Source organism: Eurytemora carolleeae, unplaced genomic scaffold, assembly GCF_000591075.1.
Source record: "Eurytemora carolleeae unplaced genomic scaffold, Eaff_2.0 scaffold234, whole genome shotgun sequence".
Lineage (NCBI taxonomy): Eukaryota > Metazoa > Arthropoda > Copepoda > Calanoida > Temoridae > Eurytemora > Eurytemora carolleeae.
In genome coordinates, this window is record NW_019396124.1 from 178,638 (window position 1) to 191,189 (window position 12,552).

Below are 12,552 nucleotides of genomic sequence, written 5' to 3' on the forward strand. Positions count from 1 at the left end.
CAATCTGTAGAAACTGGATTTCTTGAAACCTATCTCAAGCCCCCGTTCCCCCCCCCCTCCCCCCTCGCCCTTGGTCAGTCTTAGACCACAGAACTATTATTCAGACTTAACAGGGAGAGGCATAGGTGTTAGGGAACCTTGTATCTAATAATCTTTGCATGAATTCTTCTTAAGATGGAAAAAAGGTAAGGGGAGAGAGAAAATCTATAAATGAGTTCCATCTTTAAAATGTCGTCTTTGTAGAATTTTCATTCTAGCAGATTTTATTAATGGAATACATTTTTAACTTAACATAATTTAGAAGATATCTTTTGATGCTTTATTAGTATTTCAAGGGACTTTGAGTGTAATTTGTAAGTGATCCTTAATGCAAAGATGGCATAGGCTGATTTACAATTCGTTACCCTTAAAAGCTTTATCTGATCAAGTATGAAATAAATATCAATGTTAATAATTTTCAAAAATGATCATTTTCAATTGTGGTTTCTCTAAAAAGCGACTTGCGCATTTCTACTAAAAGGAAACATATCGGAATTATTAGAATTTAATATCTTTTAAACCTAGAAAGAAAGAAAAGATGGTTTGCACATTATTATCAAATAAAGGTTGTGAATCGGGCATTGCCATCTTTGGATGGATGGAGACTACACTCCGTTAAATCTCTTTCTTTAAATGTTAACATTTTACCATGATTTTAATGGGAATTGGCTCACATCATATTTTAATGGGAATTGGCTCACATTATATTTTAATGAGAATTGGTTCACATCATATTTTAATGAGAATTGGCTCACATCATATTTTAATGAGAATTGGCTCACATCATATTTTAATGAGAATTGGCTCACATCATATTTTAATGGGAATTGGCTCACATAATATTTTAACGAGAATTGGCTCCCATCATATTTTAATGAGAATTGGCTCACATCATATTTTAATGAGAATTGGCTCACATCATATTTTAATGGGAATTGGCTCACATCATATTTTAATTGTATGAAGCTGTGAGTTCTGCGATCAACGTCACATATAAAATTGTATAAAAAGTACTGTTATAAATATATTTATCTATAATTTTTCATAATGTTGCGATTTTATCATAATAATTATTTTAATGGGTTTATTCGCCGTGAGTTATTTTCGAATTACCAATAATTAAACTTATTCTTTTTATACAATTTATATGCATGCATGATTTTTTCATTAGAAACTTGGTAAAACTGTGCTTTAGACTTTTAGAAAGTTTTCTAAATTATTTTCTAAGATCTAGAGCTGCGAAAAATTTCGAAAATATTGCAAATAAATGAAATCTTGCTTCAAATATAAAAAAAACAATTTTTTAATCAATTTCAAGAAGTACTATATATAAAAAATAAATAGAGGATTCCTCTTATACTAAATAATTTAATCCTGATCAGGTGATTCTCTAAAAATACTTTTTTCAATTTACTAAAATTTCAATAAAATGTGCCAAATTGGGCCAGTATAAAGAAGGGAAATTATTCATTTTGAGTAATTTTTTGAAAATTGCTTCTAGAATTTCTATTAGAAATATATTTATTAGAAATTCAAAACATTCTGTTCTTCACATATTAACAATCCACAATAATAAGAGTTATGATCGAAAAATTTCATTCTAATTTGCAATTTACAATAATTTGACGTGAGTAAAAATATTTATAATAATTATATAATATTATCCTTTTTTATTATTTCAATTCTTTCTGATGTGTCGGTAAACAAAAATTAACTAATAATTACATTACTTTTAATTAACCCTTCATTTAAAGGGTTTGAAATATGATTCAGACGCTTTACAACCTTTGAAACCTAAATCTGGAAACATTTTATTGCAAAACTGTGTAAAGTTTTTTTACATAAACGGACAATTGAAATAGACCAAAAGTAAAAATAGTTTAAATAATCAGAAGACAAGAGTTGAATCTTTGCCACAAACTTAAATTTTCTAATCCCCACATCTTTGGGTTGCCAAAGATGTGGGGATCAGAAAATAAGAGTTTGTGACAAAGACTTAATTCTTTTTAATATGAAATAATTAAAATAAAAAGCGCTGGGTAATTTCCTAGAGAACGATTTTTTGGAAACCCCCTCCCCCCTCCTACCAATTTTGTGCATTTTGTAAAATTGATCATGTGGCCGCAGCGCCGGCCCCCTAGCCTATCCTAGCCGCGGCGCTCGGCCCCCTAGCCTGTGCTAGCCGCAGCGCTCGGCCCATAGCCCATTCTAGCCGCAGCGTTCGGCCCAGAAATTGTCTTAACCTAACCTAACCCTCAATAATAAAAAAGTAAATGTACAAAATTGATAGGAGGGGGGCGGGGTGGTCCAAAAATCGTTCTCTAGGACGGACCCAAGCGCTGAGTTTGGAGGCTTTGAAAAAATGCCTCGTTTGAGAATTATTGAACGCTATTCAGTTTCACACCAACCCTCGCAACAACTAAAAATATCCATTAATATAATTTATATCTTATTCATTATGTAAACATTCATTTTCTTAGAATTTACATTAAGGACTTTATACCACTATGAATGTCCTTAAGTTTTTAAGCAAATTTTGTTTTCAGAAAATGCGTCAAATATTTTTGCTTTTATTCTTATTATTCCTGGAAAATAAAATAAAAGGTGAAATATTTCAAAAATGTCAAAATAAAAAAAACATACTGTAAAGTATGTACTGTAGAATAAAAATAAACGACATTGTATTATAATAAGTATTGTCTAGAGGGCATACCCCCCNCCCCCCCCGTAAAATAGACCTTTATACCTTTATACATTAAAGGTATGGAGTGCAAATAAATGCATGTTTATGTTTGAAGACTAGCTTATTTCAGAATTTGTAGTTCAATTATTTTAGCCGTAAACAGACTTCCAACAGATTTTTTAACCCCTATACATCCAGTTGGGAATCATATTTGATATTTCAAATGTAGATTATTTGATCCAAAAATAATTAGATAATTTAAAATTGCAACGTTTTCAATGGCAGCTAAAGACAATATGTGCCGAAAACAATTTTTCCTTGCTCTAACTCAAATCCACCAAGGGGTTATGAAAATGGATAAAAAACGATAAATACCAATTTACCAGAGTCATTTGTCTTCGTAATACCTTTGAAATATTAATAAGCACTCCATTTCAGGCATCGAAGCAGGATTTCTGGATGACTTAGTAAGTAACCTTGGTAGCTTCATCAATACTTTTCAGAGCCAGGTCATCATCAACTCAACAACAATCGAAGATTCTATTTCATCAGTAATCAACAACTTTAATCAAACTTACACCACCAACAAAGCAACTAATTCTACAACTAAAACTACTGCTGATGGGAATATAACAACAACAACAATAAATAATACGACTGACGGGAATATAACAACGACACCAACAGCATATTCTGCTTCCGATGGGAACAAAACATCAACAACAACAACGGCAATTACTACGGCAGAAGGAAATATATCAACACCAACAACAACGGCTAACACTTCCTCCAATGGGAATATAACAACGACAACAACAAAAGAAAATACTACGGCTGGCGGGAATATAACAACGACAACAGCTAATTCTGCAGCCGATGGAAACATTATGACAACAACAACAACAACAACAACAGTTTATACTTCGACCAAAGGGAATATTACAACGACAACAACAGGTTATTCTGCCGCCGATGGGAACATAACAGCAACTACAACAAAAAATACGGCAGAAGGGAATATAACAACAACAACAACAGTAAACAATACGACTGAAGGGAAGATAACAACCATGTCAACAGCTTATTCTGCTGCCAATGGGAACAAAACATTAACAACAACAACAGCAAATACAACGGCATACGGGAAAATAACAACAACAACAACATATAACACTTCGTCTGATGGGAATATAACAACTACAACAACAACAACAACAAAAGAAAATACTGTGAATGGCGGGAATATAACAACGACAACAAAAGCTAATTCTGCAGCTGATGAAAACATAACGACAACAACAACAGCAACAGCTAATACTACGACCAAAGGGAATATTACAACAACAAAAACTACGGCAGAATGGAATATAATAACAACAACAACAACAACGACTAACACTAAGCCAGATGGGAATATAACCAAAACAACAACGGTAAATACTACGACTGAAGAGAATATAACAACTACGACAACAGCTAATTCTGCAGCTATTGGAAATATAACAAGGACATCAACAACAGCAGCTAATACAACAATCGAATGGAATATTTCAACAACAACAACAACAGCAATCGCTAATACTACAGCTAATGGCAATATAACAACGACAATGACAACTACGGCCGATGGGAAAATAACAGCAACGACAACAACGGTTAATTCTACAGCCAAAGGTAATATAACAACGACACCATCAGCTAATTCTACAGTCAATGGTAACATAACAACAACAACAGCTAATACTATAGCCGTTGGAAGCATAACAACAACAACAACAACAGCGTCATCCAATGCTTCATCATATGGTAACTTAACTACGATAACAACAGTTTATACAACAACTAATGGAAATTTTACACCAACAACATCAACTTCTATAGTTGTTGGAAATGTGACAACAACACCACCAACATTAACATCTTCTAATTCTACTGATGCTACTACAATTGGGAATGTAGGAACAACATCAACCACTAAAACCACAACTTCAAGTACAACAACAACAACTGCTAATCCTTCAAACAGTACAATGGTTACAAGTATATTCAATGGTACAGCCACAATCACTTTAACAACGACTAATGTAACGGTTCTAAACGTAACAACAGGTAACAGTACTACTTTAACAGATATACCATCCATCAATGGCAGTGCTAGTGTGAGCGTGAAAACAACTGATGAAGTGGCAAATTTTAATGTCACAACCGTAAATGGAAGCGTTAAGCTAAATGTATCATTTGAAAGAAGTGATATTGGTTTGATTTCAACAACAGTTAATGGAACAACGGTTTTAAATATGACATCAGTTGATGGAACAATAGCTTTGAATATGACAACTATTAATGGAACAACTGCTTTGAATATGGCAACAGTAAAGGGAACAACTGCTTTGAATATGGCAACAGTAAATGGAACAACAGCTTTGAATATCACAACTGTAATTGGAACAACTTCTTTGAATATGACAACAGTAAAGGGAACAACTGCTTTTAATGTGACAACAGTAAATGGAACAACTGATTTGAATTTGACAACAAACAATGGAACGTCAACTTTAGATATGACAACATTTAATGGAATATGTGTTTTAAATATCACAATAGTTAATGGAACAGCTTCTGTAAATATGACAACTGTTAATGGAACAATTGCATTAAATATTAAATCGGTGAATGGAAATGTAACATTACATGTGCTCTCTGTAAATGGAACAATATTAAGAAATATCACTATAGGCAAGGATACAGCTAATATACTTGTAAGATACGTTCACAATACAACTTTTGTAACAATTGTCAACGACACAATTGATATAACAACACCGGCCGTATGGAACACGACAACATTACCAACGTTAACAACAACAACAGTAAATTCAACTACCACAATTGGGAATTCAACAGCAAAGCCAGCAGTTAATGCAACAATTTCAACTAGCCCGCCTATTAATGCAACAACAACGACACATACATCAACAACAACAACGTCAGCAGTTAATGCAACAACTTCAGCTGGTCCGCCTATTAATGCAACAACAATGGCATCTACATCAACAACAACAACGTCAGCAGTCAATGCAACAACATCAGCCATCCTGCCTATAAATACAACAACAACGACATTTACATCAACAACAACAAAGTCAACAGGTAATGCAACAACATCAGCTAGCCCGTCTATTAATGTATCAACAACGACATATGCATCAACAACAACAATGTCAGCAGTTAATGCAACAACATCAGCTAGCCCGTCTATTAATGTATCAACAACGACATATACATCAACAACAACAAAGTCAACAGTTAATGCAACAACATCAGCTAGCCCGCCTATTAATGTAACAACAACGACATATACATCAACAACAACAACGTCAGCAGTCAATGCAACAACATCAGCCATCCCGCCTATAAATACAACAACAACGACATTTGCATCAACAACAACAAAGTCAACAGGTAATGCAACAACATCAGCTAGCCCACCTATTAATGTAACAACAAAGGTTCCCACAGCAAGCTCTACAACAGCTCAGCCCTCTGTGGTTGTCAGCAACAGTTTAGAAGAATTAAACAAGATCAGCTCTCAGCTTAACAATGTTCAAACATTCCTTCTAAACCTTTTAAAGTAAGTTCCAGACTATAAATACAAGGGGGTTAAAATTATAAATTAAATTAAAAAAATTAAATTATAAAAAACTAAGACTACACAAAATAGGTATAGACTGTATTTATTCTTTTAAAATATAAATGATCTTTCGCACGCAAAAACGCTTAGTAATATTATTTAGTTTGGTAAAAGTAAATATTGAAAATCAATCTAGTACAATTGTTTTATGTATACTCGAACGTAATAATAGACTGGAAATACCCGGTCTGAATTCTCTATATACGTACACATTAGCGCTCTAACGCTATAAAGAACGCAAATAATAAAGTCCATACAAAATATGCTCAATATTGAAAGGGACTGTATATTAAAAAAAAATGGCATGTCTGATTCACAACTATATCCTTTAATGCTCTGTCTGAGTTACAATGAGGCAAATGTGTTGTTTTTACGTCTAGTAAAGTTTAAAATAATTCTCACAATTATCTTCATTTTCCCACCAGCATAAATCCGTATCACTTTACTGAGAAATAATAATCGAAAGAACGCGGGTTTCAGTCAGAATCTCTGGTCCAGAAAAATTAGGATATCTCAGTGGAAACCAGAAGACGTAATTTCGTATCTTTATTCATAACCACACTACCTAGGTCCTTTTCTGAATCTCATGTGTTGTGAATTTCACTGTGTATAAATTCATAAAGTTCAGACAGTGTTCATACTTATTAATTTAATCTTTGTAATATATAGATTGTACGTATTATTCCGTTTAAGTAAAATTATTAAAAAATATATTCGAATTTTAATAAATCATGTACGTTTACATACATATTTCTCAGAAAACTCATCTACATACATTTTAAAACATAATTATTATACAAAATATCATTATACAATTATATTGGTAGACGCTTCAAATTACATGACATGTTATTTTTAAATTATTATATATAAAAACAACTTAATTATATCTTGTTTATCATAAGTGAAATCAAAAAAGTTTTTAACACAATTTCATCGAACCCTTTAAAGAATTGAATCTTTCCCACAAACCCTGTGTTTTCTAATTCCTATATCTTTAAAACCCAATGTTGTAGACCTTAGATATTTAAAACTTCGAATTCGGTTACAGTAAATAATCTATGTTTTAAGTATCAAAGGTTCCCACCATCAGGATTTAAAGATATAGGGCTTAGAAAAATTGAGTTTGTCGTAAAGACTCAATTCCTTTATAGGAGTAGTGCGACTGGTCGGAGAAGAAAGAGAAGACAAACCCAAACTTCAACCTGCTCTAATCTTATCACGAAAATAGAAACTCTAAACAGGTACTTTACCCGTTCCATCACGAGTACGATCCTAACAGCTCCAAGAAAGTTCCTTCGAGTTCCTTTCAGTCCACGTCCAGTTCCTTCTAAATCCTCATAGATCCACGACCAGTTACTTCTAAACCTACTAGTTGCATGACCAGTTCCTTCAAGTTAGTTCCAGTTCCTTCAAGTTAGTTCTAGTTCCTTGTAGTTTCTTTCAATTCCTCCCAACTTTCTTACAGTTCCCATAAATTACGAGACCAATTCCACGATCAGTTCCTTCTTAATCCTCCTAATTCCAGCTCTTAGAGTTAGTTCCAGTTCCTTGCAGTTTCTTTCAGTTCCTCCCAACTTTCTTTCAGTTCTCGTAAGTACAAGACCAGTTTTACGACTAGTTCTTTTTAGCTTAATTCATGTTTCAAGACCAGTTCATTTTAGTAACTATTCATAACCAGTTCGCTGTAATTCATTTACTTTTTCTTCCAGTTTCGAAACCAGTTCATTGTAAATTCTTTCAGTTCCTTCCAGTTTCAAAACCAGTTCACTGTAGTTCCTTCCTGCTTCTTCCAGTTTCAAAACCAGTTTATGTAGTTCCTTCCAGTTTCAAAACCTGTTCATTGTAAATTCTTTCAGTTCCTTCCAGTTTCAAAACCAGTTCATTCTAAATTCTTTCAGTTCCTTCCAGTTTCAAAACCAGTTCACTGTAGTTCCTTCCTGCTTCTTCCAGTTTCAAAACTAAATTCTTTCAGTTCCTTCCAGTTTCAAAACCAGTTCATTCTAAATTCTTTCAGTTCCTTCCAGTTTTTAAAACCAGTTTACTGTAGTTTATTCCTGCTTCTTCTAGTTTCAAACCAAGTTCATTGTAGTTCCTTCAAGTTCCAATACCATGCAGTTCTTTCTACTTTCTAGTTCCTTTCAACTACTTCCTATATGTTTAAAATCTCCCAGTTTTCCGACCAGTTATTCTAGTTCCTTCAATTCATCATATTTTTTCCCGTGGTTCCTTTGTGCTTTTCAAACTATACATCTAATTACCTTCTAGTAGCTTCTTGCTAGCTTTAAGCTATTATTTAGCCTGGTTGCTACCGGTAGCAGATCTGGTAGCTATGATGCTGCTACTATTACTACATTGAGCAGTTCTATTCTAGACCTCAGGTTAATATAATTATAAAACAAACCTTATCACAAGCCAGCAGATTGTTTATGGAACCAATAAAATAACAAAGAGAATTTAAGTCCGTAGAAAGAATTAAGATGTTTCAACGATTTAATGAGATTTTTATGAGAGCGAAGAAATGTTTTTGGCTCAAATGTCGAATATTTCGCCAGTCTTAAACCAGTGTTATGAATAATTATATTCAACTTTTCACGAATTTCAACAGGGATTCTGCCCCATGAAAATTATTTTACAATTAAATAATAAATCCTTGCGAAAATTATTCAAAAAATTATATTCCCAACAAAGATTTGATCTTAGCCCTACTATGGCGAAGATTTGGAGAAGAAGATCCATCGGATATTTTATAGCTACGCCATCGGATATTTTATAGCTACGCCGTCGAAGCTCCACCTTGTTTCTGTAGGACATTGATTTAGAATATTTTGTATCTACGGTGTCGGAGATTCAACTCCTATCAATTTTGTACATGACCATTTATTTTTCAGCAAATTTATTATTATTTATTTTTTTGTTATTTAGGGTTAGGTTAGGTTAAGATACCTTCTGGGCCGAGCGCTGCGGCTAGGATGGGCTAGGGGGCCGAGCGCTGCGGCCACGGGTTAGGTTATTATTATTTATTTTTTTGTTATTTAGGGTTAGGTTAGGTTAAGATACCTTCTGGGCCGAGCGCTGCGGCTAGGATGGGCTAGGGGGCCGAGCGCTGCGGCCACGGGTTAGGTTATTATTATTTATTTTTTTGTTATTTAGGGTTAGGTTAGGTTAAGATACCTTCTGGGCCGAGCGCTGCGGCTAGGATGGGCTAGGGGGCCGAGCGCTGCGGCCACGGGTTAGGTTAAGTTAAGACACTTCCTGTCAGACCCATGTACAAAATTGATAGGAGGGGGGGGGGGGCTGGGGGGGGTCCAAAAATCGTATACTAGGAAATTACCCAATAATGTCATCAAAATAATATCAGACATCGTGATATTGTGTCCATCGTCAACAAATATAAATGAACTTATTCAGTTTTGTTCATATGTATGATTAGAGAGTGTTTTTATTATAAAAAAACAATTCTTTTAATCAATACGCGGAAACACTTTCATAAAGAACTTTCTTACTGCATATCTGTAACTTATATTCTAGATTGTATTTAAATGTGGTAATTTAATTCCTATTATTATTGAACCACGTGAACCTCTCTTGCCCTCTTGATGTTCTCTGTTTCTTTAAAGGGAGTGTTCGCGAAAAATGAAATGGGGTATAGGCTTAGTGCGATAAAAAAACGCTTTTGATCGCTACTAATCTTACTTCTATCTGTTGCGTCTATAAGGAGAAAATTGTTAAAGACGTCTCATACCGAACAACTTAGCGGCCATACAAATTGAGAAAATTGCAACATACGACTTAGACCGTAAAAAATCAATTTAATTTCATAAATGATTTGTTTGAAATTAAATTGATTTTTTACAGTCTAAGTAGTATGTTGCAATTTTCTCAATTTGTATGGCCGCTAAGTTATTCGGTATGATACATCTTAAACAATTTTCTCCTTATAGACGCAACAGATAGAAGTTAGATTAGTGGCGATCAAAAGCGCTTTTTTATTGCATTAAGCCTATACCCCATTTCATTTTTCGTGAACACTCCCTTTAACCATATAGCCAAACAAATTTATATAAATCAAAATATCTTTTTTATTATAGTTCGAGTGGAGTAACTTGCAGCACTGAGGAGCAAACTCGTCTTCAATCCGCCTCACAACAGCTAGTAGATTCTACTAACCTGGTTCAAGCATCTATTCAATCTGCAGCAACAGCAACAATAACAACATCAACTACAATAACCGCCACTTCAACAACAACAACAACACCCAATTCACCAACAACAACAACCATTTCAACAACAAAAACAACAACAACTTCAACTACAACAACAACAACAACATCAACTACAACAACAACCACTTCAACAACAACAACATCAACTACAACAACACCCAATTCACCACCAACAACTACAACAACAACAACAACAAAAACAACAACAACCATTTCAACTACAACAACAACAACCACTTCAACTACAACAACAACCACTTCAACTACACCAACAACAACCACTTCAACTATAACAACAACTAAAATTACAACAACTACAAAAACTACAACAACAACAACATTAGCAACAGCATCAACAGCTGCTTCAATCCCAACAACAGTTTCGACAGCAATCGACTTGTATCCCAAGAAAAACACTGTATTTGTTAAAGGTAGGCATAACAAAAAAAACTTTTTAAAAACTTAAAATGATAATAAAGAAATATTAGTTGAAAAAAAGGTGTTTAGGTTTAACATGATAATAAAACAAGCAAAAAACCATGGTTCACCAATAAAAAAATACATATAATTTCTTCTTTGTTTAGGACTTCGGCAGGATCAACAAATTCTAATGTTTTTGGTTATTTTTGGACTTCTTATTCTCCCCCAGCAACTAGTCGTATATTCACTTTAAATGATTAGAATACTTTAACAAAATTATTATTTTCATACATCACAATTGTAACAATTAGGAAATATAATTATTTTTATTTTAACTTTATTTCTTTAACTTTGTATTTTTTCCTGCTCACCCCTAAAATATTTTGCTCATACCAAGGGGGGAGCAAGTTTCAGGTCACAATTAAACATGTTTTTGTGTCACTTTTTTCTAATATTTGTTGTAGTTGGACTTTGTGGAATTTCAGAATTTTCTCTCTATTTTCCAGAGCTCATTCCTTAAGCTTCAACCTCAGGGGTTAGATGCCGCTCCATGGCTCACCCCTGTATCCGCCCCTGAGCTTGGAAGAAATCAAAATTGAAAGAGAAAATCGTCTTCATTGTAATGAAATATATCCCCCCCCCTCTATGATTTTGCCCTAAGAGTTGAGATAGGGGAGTGTGAACCCCAATCATGATAGGGTTAAGTATAGTTGTTTTATAACTTCGTAGTAAAGGATAATAATGGAGCCTATAGAAACGGAAATTCTATCATTGATCGAATGTTTTTTAACGGTTGCATAGAAATGCATTGTGTGGTTACAGTGTTCAAATAGCGAAATATGGATTTATACAACAAAGCTTAATGAGTTCAGTAAGATATTGTGAAATTATAATTGTATAAACCAAAATAGTCTTGGAATAATTTTTTCTAAAAGTTATTTATTCTTTAACTCTTTTATCTTTGTTTTTCTGTTTTATACTAAAAAGATAATTTCTTTACCTCTTGAGTATAGAGAAAAGAATATATATTAGAGGGGAATTTAAAGAATCTCTCGGTATGATTTTTTTCAGTCCCTTTCAGCCTGAAAGGGAGTTTAAAGTGTACAAATCATGTAAATGTTCACAAATTATATGCAGTAGAGTACATTGATACAGTATGTTTCCTAGACTATTCATTTCAATTTCGAATTTTTTAAACTGTTAAATAAACTTTATGATGAATTAGGTGAATAAAAAACATCATTTGATTTATAGTTATAACGGAAAATCATCGTTTGTAAAGGGAAGGCATAGAGTCTATGTGAAATGATCATTGGTCAATTATGAAACCAGCCTATTTCATAATTTGGTTTTCTTTTAACAAGAATTTTAGATTTTCTATAATGATATTTCAGGGCCCAAAAGGTTATATAGCATAAATATGTGAAGTACACCTGCAGTATGGAAACAGTACAACAAAATGGCCGTTTTACACTTTTTTCTAGTAAATTCCA

General features: G+C 33.5%; 1 protein-coding gene across 1 annotated transcript; it reads left to right on the forward strand.

Annotated features, from left to right (window-relative positions):
- The first annotated feature begins 2,607 nt into the window (after positions 1–2,607).
- LOC111695650 (mucin-22) lies at positions 2,608–11,394 on the forward strand. Its single transcript, XM_023465040.1, has 6 exons — positions 2,608–2,643; positions 3,161–6,353; positions 7,568–7,657; positions 8,714–8,794; positions 10,505–11,070; positions 11,224–11,394. The coding sequence occupies exons 2-6, from the start codon at positions 3,610–3,612 to the stop codon at positions 11,310–11,312; spliced, it is 3,570 nt and encodes a 1,189-aa protein (XP_023320808.1). The 5' UTR covers positions 2,608–2,643; positions 3,161–3,609; the 3' UTR covers positions 11,313–11,394.
- The last annotated feature ends 1,158 nt before the right edge of the window (positions 11,395–12,552 follow it).

What these genes read in the sequence shown, in the direction of transcription:
- LOC111695650 (XM_023465040.1), top strand. Translation starts at nt 3,610, where the DNA reads ATGACAACAACAACAACAACAACAACAGTTTATACTTCGACCAAAGGG. An exon ending in AGTTCTATTCTAGACCTCAG is followed by an intron (nt 8,795 to 10,504) that starts GTTAATATAATT and finishes TTTTTATTATAG; the next exon opens with TTCGAGTGGAGTAACTTGCA. An exon ending in AAACACTGTATTTGTTAAAG is followed by an intron (nt 11,071 to 11,223) that starts GTAGGCATAACA and finishes TTCTTTGTTTAG; the next exon opens with GACTTCGGCAGGATCAACAA.